This window comes from Artemia franciscana, chromosome 12 (assembly GCF_032884065.1).
Source record: "Artemia franciscana chromosome 12, ASM3288406v1, whole genome shotgun sequence".
NCBI lineage: Eukaryota > Metazoa > Arthropoda > Branchiopoda > Anostraca > Artemiidae > Artemia > Artemia franciscana.
In genome coordinates, this window is record NC_088874.1 from 28,675,607 (window position 1) to 28,693,325 (window position 17,719).

A 17,719-nucleotide genomic window follows, 5' to 3' on the forward strand; every position below is an offset into this window, starting at 1 on the left:
ATACAAATATATTTATATTTAAATATATTATTTAATAACAAATATATAATTATAATTAAATATATTTAATTATACAAATATAGATATTAATTATACAAAACAAAATTATATCGATATTATATCGATATATAATTATATCGATATATCGATATATAGCAACCTAAGAAGATATAAAACAAACCCTGTCCAAACTATAAAATCCGGGTCACTTTCTTGTTCTGTCATGGCAGCAATAGAAGCTTCAACAAGCTCCCAGGGGGAGTCGCAGCTATAGGTCCCGAACTTGCCCGTTTCGACACCAAGTCCATCACTAGCTCGATGGCACATCTTTTTGGGGTCTCCATTAGAACTGTATTCTCTATCCCAATGGACATCGGTCAATTGCCAGAAAAGGCCTGAAAATATAAACAATGAAAAAAAACTTAGAATGTAAAAAAATGATTTATCTCAAAATATCTTCAAAAGTAAAAAAAAATTCCTGTCCCTTGGAAAAATTCTTAGTCCTCTAGTCTAAATAGGAAAGGGTGGGGCGATTACGACATACCAATTCGTTCTTCAATATGCGTTCAATTTTAGTTTATAAATTTAAATTTTTCCGTGGCGGACAGAGTAGTTATTCTTTACTTTTTCGTGGACATTGGAGATAAAAGCGTTTTTTTTTGTCCGTGTGATTTTAATTTACACTCTTTTGTCTTCGCTAAAACTTGTAATCAATTTTCGCTGTTCATTCTAACAATTAAATCAACGATTTCTGATGTAAAATTTTTTACTGAGATCACTTCTATCCCTCCTTCAAAACAACCAATAACAAAGTATTAAGGCTATTTGATATCTAAAGATCATTTTTCGAACCTCAGCGTCGGCTAACCATCCCAAAGATAAAGGGACCGTTAGCGAATTTTTCGCACCACATGGCACTCCCACAGCTACCAAATGCTCACATGATATTTCCTTAAAATCAAACAGTTCGTGGTAACGAACTGTAGTAATGAGCGACCCGGCTCAATAGTAACCAAAACTCTAAAAAATTGAATTTTGATATCAATAGCTACATCAAAAGAATCGCATTTTAATGCTGATTTTAAATATATAATTATTAAATTATTAAATTAAGATTATTAAATATTTCATCAAGTTTAGTCTTAACCATCAAAAGTTACGAGCCTGAGAAAATTTGCCTTATTTAGGAAAATAGGGGGAAATACCCCCTAAAAGTCTTAGGATCTTTTTTTGCTAGAAGAAAAATCACGGGTGCGTGTTTATTTTTTTTTTGTTTTTTTTTTTTCCCAGGGGTCATCGTATCGCCCAAGTGGTCCTAGAATGTCGCAAGAGGGCTCATTCTAACGGAAATGAAAAGTTTTAGTGCCCTTTTTAAGTGACCAAAAAAATTGGAGGGCATCTAGGCCCCCTCCCACGATCATTTTTTCCCAAAGTCAACGGATCAAAATTTTGAGATAGCCATTTTGTTCAGCATAGTCGAAAACCATAATAACTATTTCTTTGGGGATGACTTACTCCACCACAATCCCTGGAGGAGGGGCTGCAACTTTGACCAGTGTTTACATATAGTAATGGTTTTTGGGAAGTGTACAGACGTTTTCAGGGGGATTTTATTTTGTTTGGGGGTGGGGCTGAGGAGAGGGGGCTATGTTGGAGGATCTTTCCTTGGAGGAATCTGTCATGGGGGAAGAAAAATTCAATGAAAAGGGCGCAGGATTCTCTAGCATTACTATAAGAAAACAATGAAAAATAAACATGAAAACGTTTTTTCAAATGAAAGGAAGAAGTAGCATTGAAACTTAAAACGAACAGAGATTATTACGCATATGAGGGGTTCTAAAAATACTTTAGCATAAAGAACGAGGTATTAACGAGGGTACAAACCCCCTCATATACATAATACAAATTAAAGAATATACAAGTTTGTTACGTAAGTTACTTCTTAAGTTACGTATATTTTTTACTAATAAAAAAATTCGTTAAAAATTAAAATTTATGGTTGCCTTTTTATGTAACCGAAAAATTGCATGGCAACTAGGCCTCCTTCCCCATCCCTTATTTCTCAAAATCGTGATCAAAACTAAGAGAAAGCCATTTAGCCAAAAAAGGAATTAATATGCAAATTTCATTTTAATAATTTATGTGTGGAGAGCCAAAATCAAACATGCATTAATTCAAAAACGTTCAGAAATTACATAAAAAAACTAGTTTTTTTAACTGAAAGTAAGGAGCGACATTAAAACTTAAAACGAACAGAAATTACTTCGTATATGAAAGAGGCTGCTTCCTCATCAACGCCCCGCTCTTTACGCTAAAGTTTGACTCTTTCTCTCAATTCTTCTTTTTAAAACAGTAAAAAACTTTAGCGTAAAGAGCGGGGCGTTGATGAGGAAGCAGCCTCTTTCATATACGAAGTAATTTCTGTTCGTTTTAAGTTTTAATGTCGCTCCTTACTTTCAGTTAAAAAAAGTAGTTTTTTTAATATGTAATTTAAAAAAAAGACAGAGGATCATGAACGTACCAATAGTCCGAAAAACTAAAGAAATGCTAGTTTAAAATACGGTTTGTTAAATAAAGCGCTGTCTATCCAATGTACCTACATTATAAATAATACATCCCATTATCGGCGAGGGATTTTTCAAGAAAATGAGAGGGCAAGAATCATGGCAACCCATGGGACGCTCCCCTGGCTGAATGACACTACCTTATATTTTTATATTTTTTGCTTTGAGATTTCTATTGTACAACATCGGAAGTCCCTATTAGACAGGTAACCCCCCCCCCTCGAACTAAAATTCAGCTTATGGGTTATAGGTTTCCAATCAAAGCGGGTAGCACCAAAGTGGACTCCAAAAGCTATCAAAATGCTCAATAATATATGCTTTGAGTAGAGTCCTAATTTTATCCAAGCAGGTATGCTAGAATATTTTTTAGGATTGTCCTTTCTAGAACTGCAGAAAGAAAATTTTACTATGCTTAATCGAAAAAACAAAATTCACACTTTCATATGGACTTAAGTTTCATTAGATCTGAGTCTCCGGCACAAAAGGGGAGAGGTTAAATTGTTTGTTTTCCTTGCAAACTAAAGAAGTTGATATTGGACGAGATGGGCGATTCTTTTGGGGTACCACATCATCTTAGCCGTAATAGATTCGTGACCTTTGAAGGTTTGATCTTCTTTAAATTGAATAAATTCAAATAAAAGCCTTTAAAAAGTAATTATATTGCGACGTAGACTGACTATATATAATAACAACGTGAGTTTGACAAATGGCAAAAGGTGTCAGCAATAAGCGTATGTGATGCTTTTATGCAAGTGTGCGATTCTCTGTAATAGGGTCAACAACCCATAGATCCTAAGCGTTTTGTAAAACCTGACAAACCTGTTTTTGCGGTTGTCCTTTGCATCCACATAAAATTAACGGCAAAATGTATGTATAGCAGAGTGGGAGGAAGTGTCGTAATCTGGGCTGTCACTACACAATTGGTCACTAGCACAATTGTGGTTAAATGCTAACAAAAAGTAAGGAATTAAATCTCAGTTGTTTAATACCAAGTCGAAAATATACGGAATCTTAAAATGAGAACAAAAGACATTGATTCAGTTAAACATTTATCGAACTAATAATGGGGGCGGACAAACCAGATCCTTGCCTGTTCAAGGATAGAAATGAAAGCAATTCCTATCCTATTATAATTCTGACCTTGCTTTGTATTGATATCACTCTTAATTGTAGTTAAACAGCATCAGCTCTTTTCTGCTTGTTTGGTATAAGGAGATAAATATGTTTAATAAAATGGCGGATTCAGAGCTCTTGCCTGACTTAAATACGATCATATGTAGGCTATTCTGAAAAATACGATTTTTTGTTTGGGTTGACGATCGGAATCTGAGCCACAGGGCTCTGATTGGCTTATAATAGTAAGACTTGGTGAAGAATAAGTCACTTCTCTAGGGGGTAGGGCGTCAATTCAAGAAAATGAGAGCAAGGATCGTGGTAACCCAGAGGACGCCATCCTCCTCCCCTGGCTGAATGATGCTGCCTTCTATTTTTATATTTTTGTTTTGAGATTTCCATTGTACAGCATCAGAAGTGCCTAGACAGGTAAGCCCCCCCCCCCAACTAAAATTCAGCTTATGGATGCCAATGGCAGGGATTTTTCTCTTTCAATCATTAAATGAAGATACAGGCAACCGAGGCTATCCCCAACTGATGCCCCTGATTTTATAGATGGTGTCTCTTCGCTCGCATTTAGTCTTACTCTTGCATACCCGTAACACGTCTTATAGGTGATTTTGCTACACTTGCGTCCAACATTGTTTTTCATTCCACATCTTCTTTTTCGACTGAAAAACCTTCAAAAACACAGTATCGACGAGTGTCTTCACTGTTGTGAATGCTTAGTTCATATCTTTTATGATTTAAGAAACAAGTTCACCTTGCGATGATTCATGCGCATTTATCAAGCCTAAATCCAAAAGACATTTCACAAATCCGGAATTCCCAGAAAAGAATAAACACAACGAGGTTAAATTCAACAAACAAAGTAACTTTTCATCTGCGCAGGAATATCTATTATGTAAGAGAACTGTAATCAGGATTGAAAGAGCCTAAATAGCCGCCTTTTAGATGCAACATTGTTTGGTTGCGGGTACAACCCAGGGATTTTTCGTATACAGGAAGATTTGTCAAAGAAACGTCAAAGAAAATGAAAAACATGGGAAGAATTTGTCAATATCCTGCAACTTCAGGGGCCAAGAGCCCCCCCCCACAAATATGGCTGTTCATCCCTATAAAATCGAAAATTCTGGTTAAAAACAGCCTTTCTAGCATCCCTTGGCAGCCTGCTTATACGAATATTTTCAGACAAAAGTGAGAGGGGAGAGGGTAAACAGAGGAAAACAACAGCCAAACTACATCTTACGTGCAAAGAGCTACGTGCAAAGGTGGTCGAAGTTCAAACACCTAAGATTCCAAAAGTTGCATACTTTTTGAATATTCAACGAGCTACAACGACTTAAAAATGTCAATAATTGAAACGTCAATAATTAGAATAAGAAGTGGCAAGGCCCTCACGCGCCCGTCCTCACACGTATCATGCAAGCACACAGATTGCTTGATGTAACCTAAGTGTAAACAAGAGCTAAGAGCTCATATGGCACTTGTGACGAGATCGGAAGAGCCAAGAGCTCATATGGTATGAGCTCTAGCGAAATTCTAAGAATCAATAGATTGCTTTGAAGGAAAATCAGAGGCTTAATGCCGGTCGGGATTTAAAATAAGAGCTCTGAGTCACGAGGTCCTTCTAAACATCAAAATTCATTAAGATCCGATCACCCACTCGTAAGTTAAAAATACCTCAATTTTTCTAATTTTTCCTCCCCCTTCAGCCCCCCAGATGGTCGAATCGGGGAAAACGACTATCAAGTCAATTTGTGCAGCTCCCTGACACGCCTACCAATTTTCATCGTCCTAGCACGTCCAGAAGCACCAAACTCGCCAAAGTACTGAACCCCACCACCTAACTCCACCAAAGAGAGCGGATCCAGTACGGTTACGTCAATCACGTATCTACGACATTTATAAGCGTTTTCCAAGATTTCCAGTTTCCCCCTCCAACTACCCCCAATGTCAAAAGATCTGGTCGGGATTTGAAATAAGAGCTCTGAGACATGAGTTACTTCTAAATATCAAATTTCATTAAGATCTGATCACCCGTTCGTAAGTTGCAAATACCTCAGTTTTTCTAATTTTTCCGAATTACCCCCCCCCCCCCCCAACTCCACCAAAGAGAACGGATCCGGTCCGGTTATGTCAGTCATCTTGGACTTGTGCTTATTCTTTCCACCAAGTTTCATTCTGATCTCTCCGCTTTAAGGGTTTTCCAAATTTACCCCCCCCCCCCCCACTACTGACACTGGATCTGGTCGAGATTTAAAATAAGAGATCTGAGTTTCGAGGTCCTTCTAAATATGAAATTTCATTAAGATACGATCACTCTTTCGTAAGTCAAAAATACCTCCTTTTTTTCTAATTTTTTAGAATCAACCCTCCCCCCAACTCCCCCAAAGTGAGCAGATCCGTTCCGGTTATGTCAATCCCGTATCTAGGACTTGTGCTTATTTTTCTCACCAAGTTTCATCCCGATCCCTCCACTCTAAGCATTTTCAAAGATTATTCTTCACTGGATCTAACTGGATCCGGTCGGGATTTAAGATAAGAGCTCTGAGACACGATATCCTTCTAAACATCAAATTTCATTACGATCCGATCACTCCTTCGTAAGTTAAAAATACCTCATTTTTTTATTTTTCAAATTTGACCCTCCTCCCACAACTCCCCAAAGCGAGCGGATTCGTTCCGGTTATTTCAATCACGTATACAGAACTTAAGATTATTTTTACCATCAAATTTTATTCCGATCCCTCCACTCTATGCGTTTTCCAAGATTTAAGATCCCCCAGAACACCCCCATGTCACCGGATCCCTTCGGGATTTAAAAAAATAGCTCTGAGACACGATATCCTCCAAAAATCAAATTTCATTAAGATCCGATCACTCCTTCGTAAGTTATAAATACCTCATTTTTTTCTAATATTTCTCAATTAACCCTCCCTAACTCCCCCAAAGAGAGCGAATCCGTTCCGGTTATATCAATCACGTATCTAGGACTTGTGCTTATTTTTCCCACCAAGTTTCATCCCAATCCCTAAACTCTAAGCGTTTTCCGAGATTTTAGGTTCCTTCCTCAATTCCCCCCAATGTCACCAGATCCAGTCGGGATTTAAAATAACAGCTCTGAGACACGATATTCTCCCAAACTTCAAATTTCTTTAAGATCTGATCACTCCATCGTAAGTTAAAAATACCTATTTTTTCTAATTTTCTGAATTACCCCCCCCCCCAACTCCCCCAATCACAACAGATCCATTCCGGTTATGTCAATCACGTATCTAGGACTTCTCCTTATTTTTCCCACCAATTTTTATCCCGATCCCTCCATTCTAAGCGTTTTCCAAGATTTTAGGTTAAAATAATGGCCCTAATGCCATCGGATCCGGTCGGGATTTAAAATAAGGGCTCTGAGACACGATATTCTTCCAAACATCAAATTTCATTAAGATCACATCACCCGTTCGTAAGCTAAAAAATACTTCATTTTTTCCGAATTAACCGACCCCCCACTGCCTCCCCCCAGATGGTCAAATCGCGAAAACGACTATTTCTAATTTAATCTGGTCCGGTTCCTGATACGCCTGCCAAATTTCATCGTCCTAGCTTGCCTGGAAGTGCCTAAAGTAGCAAAACCGGGACAGACAGACCGACAGAATTTGCGATCGCTACATGTCACTTGGTTAATACCAAGTCAAACAGTTCGTTGCGATCGCTACATGTCACTTGGTTAATACCAAGTCAAACAGTTCGTGGTAACGAACTGTAGTAAGGAGCGACCCGGCTCAATTGTAACCAAAACTCAAAAAATTGAATTTTGATATCAATAGCTACATCAAAAGAATCGCATTTTAATGCTGATTTTAAATATATAAGTTTCATCAAGTTTAGTCTTGCCCATCAAACGTTACGAGCCTGAGAAAATTTGCCTTATTTAAGAAAATAGGGGGAAACACCCCCTAAAAGTCGTAGAATCTTAACTGAAAATGACACCATCATTTTCTGATTCAGCGTATCAGAGAACCCTACTGTAGAAGTTTCAAGCTCCTATCTACAAAAATGTGGAATTTTGTATTTTTTGCCAGAAGACAAATCACGGGTGCGTGTTTATTTGTTTTTTTTTTTTTTTCCAGGGGTCATCGTATCCACCAAGTGGTCCTAGAATGTCGCAAGAGGGCTCATTCAAACGGAAATGAAAAGTTCTAGTGCCTTTTTTAAGTGACCAAAAAAATTGGAGGGCATCTAGGCCCTCTCCCACGCTCATTTTTTCCCAAAGTCAACGGATCAAAATTTTGAGATAGCCATTTTGTTCAGCATAGTCGAAAACTATAATAACTATGTATTTGGGGATGACTTACTCCCCCACAATCCCTGGGGGAGGGGCTGCAAGTTACAAGCTTTGACCAGTGTTTACATATAGTAATGGTTATTGGGAAGTGTACAGACGTTTTCAGGGGGATTTTATTTTCTTTGGGAGTGAGGCTGAGGGGAGGGGGCTATATTGGAGGATTTTCCCTTGGAGGAGTCTGCCGTGGGGGAAGAAAAATTCAATGAAAAGGGCGCAGGATTTTCTAGCATTACTATAAGAAAAGAATGAAAAATAAACATGAAAACGTTTTTCAAATGAAAGGAAGGAGTAGCATTGAAACTTAAAACGGACAGAGATTATTACGCATATTAGGGGTTCTAAAAATACTTTAGCATAAACAGCGAGGTATTAAGGAGGAGATAAATACCTCGCTCTTTATGCTAAAGTATTTTTAGTAATTTCAACTATTTATTCTACGGCCTTTCTGATTCAGGGGTCATTCTTAAAGAATTGGGACAAAAATTATGATTTAGTGTAAAGAGCGAGGTATTAACGAGGGTACAAACCCCCTCGTAATAATAAAAATATAAGATTATGAAAGTTTGTTACGTAAGTTAATTCTTAAGCTACGTATATTTTTTACTAATAAAAACGTTGCCTTTTTAAGTAACCGAAAAATTGGAGGGCAACTAGGCCTTCTTCCCCACCCCTTATTTCTCAAAATCGTCTTATCAAAACTAAGAGAAAGCCATTTAGCCAAAAAAAGAATTAATATATAAATTTCATTTTAATAATTTATGTGCGGAGAGCCAAAACCAAACATGCATTAATTCAAAAACGTTCAGAAATTAAATAAAAAAAGTAATTTTTTAGCTGAAAGTAAGGAGCGACATTAAAACTTAAAACGAATAGAAATTACTCCGTATATGAAATGGGTTGTCCCCTCCGCAATCCCTCGCTCTTTACGCTAAAGTTTGACTCTTTGCCACAATTCTAATTTTTAAAAAAATTAAAAGCTTTAGCGTAAAGAGCGAGGGATTACCGATTTAATAAAGAAGACATGTTTTGTTCAACTTTTGTTCCATGGTAAAGAATTAAATAAAAAAAAACAAGTTTTTCAACTGAAAGTAAGGAGCGAGATTAAAACCTAAAACAAACAGAAATTACTCCGTGTATGAAAGGGGTTGTTCCCTACTCAACGTCCCGCTCTTTACGCTAAAGTTTGACTCTTCCTCTCAATTCTTCTTTATAAAACAGTAATTAACTGTATAAAATCCTATAGCTTTAGGGGGTGTTCCCCCTATTTTCCAAAACAAGGCAAATTTTCTCAAGCTCGTAACTTTTGATGAGTAAGACTAAACTTGATGAAACTTATATATTTTAAATCAGCATAAAAATTTGATTTTTTTGATGTATCTCATAGTATCAAAATTCCGTTTTTTAGGGTTTCGTTTAATATTGAGCCGTGTTGCTCCTTACTACCGTTACCACGAACTGTTTGATAAGATTAAATATTGTCTGATTCGCTATTAAGTGATCTTTTGTTTGATGATATTTTGTTCTTGCGATCCGAGAATAAAGACGCTTTCTGGAAAAATTTCAAGATTCTGAGCCGAAATTATAGAGATTTAGAATTAATAAGATATATGATATTTAGAAATATTTTTAAGAAGATTATTAGATACTAGCTGTTGGGGTGGCGCTTCACGCCACCCCAACAGCTAGTTGGTGTGGGCGCTAGTTGGTGGGGGCTCTGAATTATTTGGATTATTACGCATCAATTGTTCAATAAAGCAATATTTTGACCTTTGATTTGCCACCGCGTCATTAGGCTTTTTTGAATTCAAACTCTCTGCTAAAATGTGATTCAAAAAGGTGATTTAATGCCAACAGTAGAACGCTCATACAATTTGGATTGTGCTTGGACGGAAAATTAAAATTTAAATACGCTGCATAGATCAGCATAACCCTTAAAAGGCAATCATGTATTAGATAAAAATATTAATTAAATGAGCATTTTATGCCTGAAAATCCATACCTGAAAGTGAGCTTCAAAGAGCTGATACGCCTAAATGGACTGGCCTTCTTTAGATTTTCGCTCGATTATTCTGGCCAAAATCGTTGTTCAATGGCAATAGTGGGAGAAACCGGCACTCCGCTGTTCCGTGAACTTTTTTTGTTATAGCCTATCTATTAATGGAGACTTATTAGTGGAAAAAGTACTTTGCCTTCCATGTATTTAGTTCTCTTTTCTTGGTCTGATCATATACAATAAATGGTTGTTCAAACTTTGGGGAGGGCTAATTGAAGACTAGCCAAAACGTTTAGCCTCAATGGAGGACAATTGGCCATCCGATTAGCACCCCATAGGCTCTCACGCACACACAGCACTTGATAAAAATTTCAAGCTAGTAATTTTAATCATTTTAACCAGGTCTTTCCAAAGGCGTGTCTTAAAAGGCAGATTAAACAATGATGCTCCTGGGGTAAATGCAGTAATGTCGTTGGGGGGGGGGGGGGGGTAAACCCTTTAATAGAACAAAAAATATAACAAATGAAAAAATATAATTTCCTATAATACACGACATATAATGATATATGATATATCAATAATGCAGTAGAAAAAGAAAAAAAAGAAAAGAAAATGAGTTAAAATACCTTCAAGTTTTTTTTTACGAAAACTTAAAACATAAAATCACATCCGACAACAAACTTTATTGATCTAAGAATTCCCAGAAGCGCAGGCGTATCCAGGATATTTTTCTGGAGGAGGGAGTGTTTTATTAGGAGGGAGATCAAACCCGGAAGCCCCCCTCCCCCAGGACAAGACCTTGCCAGCCATAGTAAAAAAAAATTTAAAATTGTTCACATGGCGGACTGAAAGTTGTCTGCTTAGAAAAGACTGGTCGATTTGCGGAAGAGACTTGCAATCTATTAGTAGGGGTGTTACAATAAACTACAACGGAACGCACTAGAAAATCTTCTCAATGGATCACATGACTTCCATAGAATTTTGAAGTTCAAAAACCCTCTAGCAGAAATTTGCATATTTGAGTAGCTTTCAGTCGCTTTCTTTTATATTTTCTAACTACTTTCTTGTTCCCATTGAGTATTTGCCGGCAGTATAATTTTATTATTATTTTTAATTGTGACAGAACGCCACAAGTTCTTTTATCTTAATCGACCTTGTCCATGAATTTCTGACATCTGTGTCAGCGATGACAATTCATAAGAATACAGTTAGGGGGGAGGGAGACGGTGTATATTTCAAAATTTAGGGAGGAGCAATTTTTTATTTTAGCAAACTCTCACAAAACGGCATTTCTCAATGTCAGCATAAAAAACGGTTTTTTTTTTAATATCTAGGGAACAAATACCACCCTCGCTCCATTTGGCACCACCATTTAATAGTGTAAAGGAATCAAATGATAAAGACTTTTTATTTGTTCTTCAGATTCCCCAACATTCCCTGTAGAAGGTTCAAAATCAAAAGGAAAACTCTTACAATCCACCCTCAGTATAAGTTTGTATGGATTGAAATCCATTTAACAAATATGGGTGTCAACCATCTTTGAACCGAAAATATCAGACTACATGTGTAATAATTTCAGAAAAATTTACGTGATCACAAGGGCGTATCCAGGGAAGGGGGTTTAAACCCTCCCCGAAATTTTTGTCCGACTCGTAAAAACGTAAGAAAAACACAAGTTGAAAATATGTTTTTAAATACAGGGGCAATTCGTTTCAATAGAAACACCTAAAACCATTTTTAATACAAACATTAAAACAAATCTATTTTCCAAGATCTAAGGGTGAAAGCCCTTCCCCCTAATTGACGTCTCTACTGGCAGGTGACCTACTGCACAAGTGACATTGAGATACATAGTTTTTTTTTCTGGCCAGGTTAGGCACGTTTTAAAAAAACGTAGGAAAGTTGACAAATTGTACGAATAGTAAAGCCGTAGCCTGGGAGGTGGGGGCGGGCTGGGTTCGAACCCCCCTAATTTTTTCTTCCAACCAGTAAACAATAAAAAATGAATAATGTCAACAATTTTTCGTTGCCTTTTATAAAAAGATTCTTCTCCCGACTAAAAATTCAGATACTCTTTAGTTCAGAAATGTTGCCTGTTTTTTTTTTTTCATGGAATACTTGTTTGACACGTTTTATGTTAGAAATATTCTAGGTGGGGTTGCCCATTAGGGAAGAATAGGGGTTAATTACCCCTAGATTTTTTGTGGCCTCTCCAGTAGATTTTGGAAAATATTTTTCGTTTTTTTATCGAATACATTCTTTTTTGGGTACCTACATTGAAAAATCTCCCCCTGCTAAGTCTTGAAAAATGTATGGCACATAAGGTAATTGTAAATATTGTAAACAATATTTACAATAAGGTAAATATCAAAAGCTACAACCGATGACCCATTGAATGCAACATGGGGAGATTTGGCACATACGGCACAAAACGTGTATGTTTATATTTCTAAAATTAAATAATTCATCGCAATTTAAGCAATTATCAGTTTCTTTTATGGCTTTAACTTTTTATTGTTTAAAAAGCACTGATAAAATAACTGACGATTTTTAATTCGGTATCGTCAATCTAATTTTTCCTCTTGCATTCAGAATAGCAGTATCGGTGACGTCATTTTATTGATGACGTCACATCAAGCTTTATAAACATTATATGAGTGCAGATAGCATGACATCACTTCTGGCACAAGTGCCAGTATAGTGTAACTACTATGACGTCACTTTTTTACCATATATATATATAAGTCGTCCAGGCAGCAGTAATTAGTTACAAAGAACATGTGATACGTGCAACATGTCCATGATTAGATGTATTCCGATTGGTATTCCAGTCTTCTATGCAGGATTAGCACTTTGGTGGGCCACTAAAGAGTACAGAGAAAACAAAATGGGTGAAAATCTAATTGAAGGTAAAGAGGGGCTTAAACCTCCAAAGAAGAAGATTGAACACTTTCCAGCCAATGAGACTAAGGCTTTCTATACTCTAGCCTCAAAGGAGTCAAATCAAATTAAGTCAGAAATTAAAGTTGACAATGGTACTTTTTCTGATAAAAAGAAGATAGAAAAAGGAAAAGAAAATTTCGTTACTGAGCAGGAGTTGCAGAAAGAATCAGAGGAAATTGTTGAACCTTCGACTACGAAGAAGATGGTTGGAGCTGCTGAAGATACTACAGTTAATGCTCCTGCCTCAAAGAACCAGATTCAAGTTATACCTCAAATTAAAGTTGACAGTACTACTCTGGCTGATAAAAATAAGGAGAGAGAGATAAAAAAAGAAATCGTTACTGAACAGGATTCGCAAATCCCAAAGAAGAAGATTGAACACAAACCAGCCAATGATGCTAAGACTTCCTATACTCTAGCCTCAAAGGAATCAATTCAAATTAACTCAGAAATTAAAGTTGACAATGGTACTTTTTCTGATAAAAAGAAGATAGAAAAAGGAAAAGAAAAAGTCATTAATGAGCAGGAGTTGCAGAAAGAATCAGAGGAAATTGTTGGACCTTCGACTACGAAGAGGGTGGTTGGAGCTGCTGAAGATAGTACAGTTAATGCTCCTGCCTCAAAGAACCAGATTCAAGTTATACCTAAAATTAAAGTTGACAGTGCTACTCTGACTGACAAAAATAAGGGGACAGAAATAAAAAAAGAAATCGTTACTGAACATGATTCGCAAATCCCAAAGAAGAAGATTGAACACAAACCAGGCAATGAGGCTAAGGCTTTCTATACTCTAGCCTCAAAGGAATCAATTCAAATTAAGTCAGAAATTAAATTTGACAATGGTACTTTTTCTGACAAAAAGAAGATAGAAAAAGAAAAAGAAAAAGTTGTTACTGAGCAGAAGTTAAAGAAAGAATCGGAGGAAATTGTTGGATCTTCGACTACAAAGAAGGTGGTTGGAGCTGCTGAAGATACTACAGTTAATGGTCCTGCCTCAGTGAAACAGATTCGGGTTTTACCTCAAATTAAAGTTGACAGTGCCACACAGACTGATAAAAATCAGGGGACAGAAGTAAAAAAAGATATCGTTACTGAGCAGGATTCGCAAATAGAATCAGAGGAAATTGTTCGGCCTTCTACTATGAAAGAAGCAGTTGTAGCGGTTGAAGACACTCCTGCTGCGAAAAAGAAATACAAAAACGAGAAGGCAGAGGGGGTAAAGAGGGGGACTAAGAATGATATGCAGAGTTATATCCAAAAAGAAGGTTGTAATTATTTTGCGGACACAAGCATAAGAAATGGAGGATTTAACAAAGGTAGAGCGAGTTCAGTTCTTAACCAAGGCAGACAAACTTCAGATTTTCACAGTAGCACGCCCTATTTTAATAGAGACAGAGGAAGTAATTACAGGCACGACATAAAAAGAAAAACTGAGGAAGAGAAACGGAGTTTCCCGACAAATAATAAGTTAAACAAAGGTGTGAATAGTTTTGGACATAGAGCGACAAAAAGCCGCACAACTTGGGACATAGTATGGTTTTTGGTGTTCCTATTCCTTTTTTTGGTAATTTATTTAATTGAAATTTACTTGAGATTTCTTTACTTAACATATAAAGTTTGCTACAACCGTGAACTGAAATCTCAAAATGTAAGTGCTGATTTAATAACCAGCCAAACAAACGAGAATAACATGAAGTCACACGAATACAACAAATATATATACATGTGAATACATGTGAGAAGTGTATAAGATGGGTATGGATCAAGAGCACTTATCTCTGTAAATAAATATTGTCCAGTTATACTTTTGAATAAATTTGTATTACCTCACAAGCATGTTTTTATTTTTTACGTAATAATGAGTTTGTTTAAAGGAAGAAAATAAGAAAAAATTAACTTCTGAAGAAGAAAAGCTGAAATAGAACAAAAGGAAGAGACAAGTGTTACATTGCCGCTAAAATTGTGCCTATTCTCTACCCTTAGTACATACTATTCTAATAATGAGAAATTTTTATTTTTATTTCCTTTCTCCTTTTTTTATTCTCTTTCTCCTTTTCAATTTTTTTTATTTCTCCTCATTACTTAACTTTGGTGGTTTCAAATTTAGCATCAACATAGACATGTAGATTAGCCTATTTTCTATACTATATTAGCCTATAATATATTAGCCTATACTATATTAGCCTATACTATTCTAATAATGAGAAATTCCAATTTCTGCAATGATTCCAGCTTTGTACTGGGGCACCAATTATAAAAGGACAGGGGGGCAAAAATTTTACCCCCTAGATTTGAAGACATGCCTTTATATCTAACTTCACAAAAAAAATCCTTTGCCTCTTCCCCTATATTTTTGGAAATCAGTACTGCTGTTTTTTTTTTGTTCTAGAAAAGTTGAAGCAAACCAAGAAACGGGTTTCTTTTTTTTAAACATAAAATTGAGAGGGGGCACCCAGTCTAAGAAATCATATACACAGGGTGGCATGTGTCAAGCGTGGCAGAACTATGCCAAGCATGACGGAACCGTAGGACACACGTGGCATTCCAAGGTGTACACCAGGTGGTGAGAGGTGAGGGACCCCTCAGAAAATAGTGCTCATAACTAATTTACTACATGGTTCTTTTACATCTCCTTTCACTTTTTTTATTTCTCCTCATTACTTAACTTTGATGGTTTCAAATTTAGCATCAACATAGACATGTAGATTAGCCTATTTTCCATGGAATTTTTATCCTTTTTTTTTCAATCACGAAATACCCTCTACAGTGTCGTTCTCTTATATGCTGAATCTAATTGTGTAATTTTCATCAAGACCACTTAAATTTTCAGGGGTGTTTTCTCGCTTTTTCTGAAATCAAACAAATTTTCTCGGACTCGTAGCTTTTGATGGGCACTAATTTTTCTAATTTTATGTACTTGAAAACAGCACACAAAAACATATTTTTAATGTCTTTTACAGCTTCAGTTACTATAGGGCTGGCTCGCTTCTTGCTTACAGTTTGTTACTGCAAGCACTGTAACTCTTGAATTTTTTTTTATCATGAATCCATCTTAACCCCTCGAAACACAATTTTATAGGGATTTTTCTTTTGGTAGTCTCCAAATTATGAGATTATCCGAGCAATGTCACCTTCGTCAGTGCTGCCAAGTTAAACTGTGAAAATGAACACTAAAAAATGATTATGTAAATTTGGAAATTTTCGTTGATACAAAATTCAAGCATTAACAGTTTGTTTACTGCTAGGGGGGGGGGCAAAGTTGGAGCCAATTTTCATAAATCAAGTGAAAATGACATTGAAAACTAAAAATGATCTATATGTTACCACAAAGGCAAATATATACTAAGAAAACTGACCTCTTTCTCTGGATACTTGAATTATGCAGGCTTATTTTAGTTTTGACAAGCTTTTTTGCAGAAACTAAATTTCAGCTGGGGGGGGGGGAACAGAGGTCTGGGGGCAAACTTGGGTCTGGAGGGGGCAGTTACCCCCCTGCCCTGTAGGAAATTATGCCCTGTCTAAGAATAAAAGAAAATACAAACTCAAGCATTAAATTCAAAGCAAATTCTAACAGTGGTCTTTGACGTAGCCCATACACTATCCCACTTTGATTCGGCAGGAAACTTTATCCCTTTTTAAAATTTGATCAAACATGTCAAAAATACCTTTCAATTAGTATGTCTAAATGCGGCGTATCAAGATATCCCTTACCAATGGCCGTGAGGGTATTTAAATTTTTACAGAATCTCTAAAAATTGTTTCGGTATAATCATCGGTGAATCGAAAGATTTTTTTCACAGCTTGTTCTGTTATAATATTACATAAAAAAAAATAGTTTTTTTTAACTGAAAGTAAGGAGCGACATTAAAACTTAAAACGAACAGAAATTACTCCGTACATGAAATGGGTTGTCCCCTCCGCAATCCCTCGCTCTTTACGCTAAAGCTTTTAATCGTTTTAAAAAGCAGAATTGTGGCAAAAGAGTCAACTTTAGCGTAAAGAGCGAGGGATTGCGGAGGGGACAACCCATTTCATATCAGTTTTGCCTTGTTTCATCATACCTCAATTAGAAAAGTTGACAAGGCAGAAAAACGTATCTTGGATACTATATTGGAACGGAAAGATTCCAAAATAAGTAAATTGCTCTTATTTTTGGCTGATTTTATCTTCCTTTTTTTATTAGACATCTGCTACTACCAGAAACTGCTTAGCTACACATAGAGGTCTTGTCAATTAAATCCAAATTTTCAACTGCTCCCATTTTTTTAAGATATACATGGTTGTGTAAATTTTCAATTATGTGGCCTTTTGTTAGCACAAATTACCAATTGAAACAATCAAATTCCATTTGTATTATAATTGGTACTTTAAAACCAACTTCCGGAACTTTGGCCGTTGGGTCGAGTTAATCAAAACAAGTTAATTCCCAGAGGGGTATTCTAATGACAAAGGCCCCTTACTTGACCATATTGACAGAAAACGTAGGAATGCAAAAGATGTAGCCTACTCCAGTTTTTACTTTCATTCGTGTCGACAGATAGCAAATTTTTATCTGAAATTATTTTGACAAATCTCATCCAAGATAACAAATCTAATATGTATATGTCTAAAATGTCTGAAAATGTATTTATTTTTCAACGAATCCATGGTAACCAACTGTAAGTAAAGAACGACACGGCTTAATAGTAACCGAAACCTGAAAAACGGAACTTTGAGGCAAATAGATATTTGTATAAAAGAATCGGATTTCTACGCTGAACC

At 36.3% G+C, this 17,719-nt stretch overlaps 1 protein-coding gene across 2 annotated transcripts in view; it reads right to left on the bottom strand.

The window, feature by feature from the left end:
• Positions 1–17,719, bottom strand: part of LOC136033954 (acid sphingomyelinase-like phosphodiesterase 3b) — a 64,875-nt gene that overhangs the window by 19,868 nt on the left and 27,288 nt on the right. For both annotated transcript variants that reach the window (XM_065714979.1, XM_065714978.1), the window contains exon 3: positions 182–395. In XM_065714979.1, the coding sequence (XP_065571051.1) occupies positions 182–395 (214 nt within the window). The remainder of the gene's footprint in view (positions 1–181; positions 396–17,719) is intronic.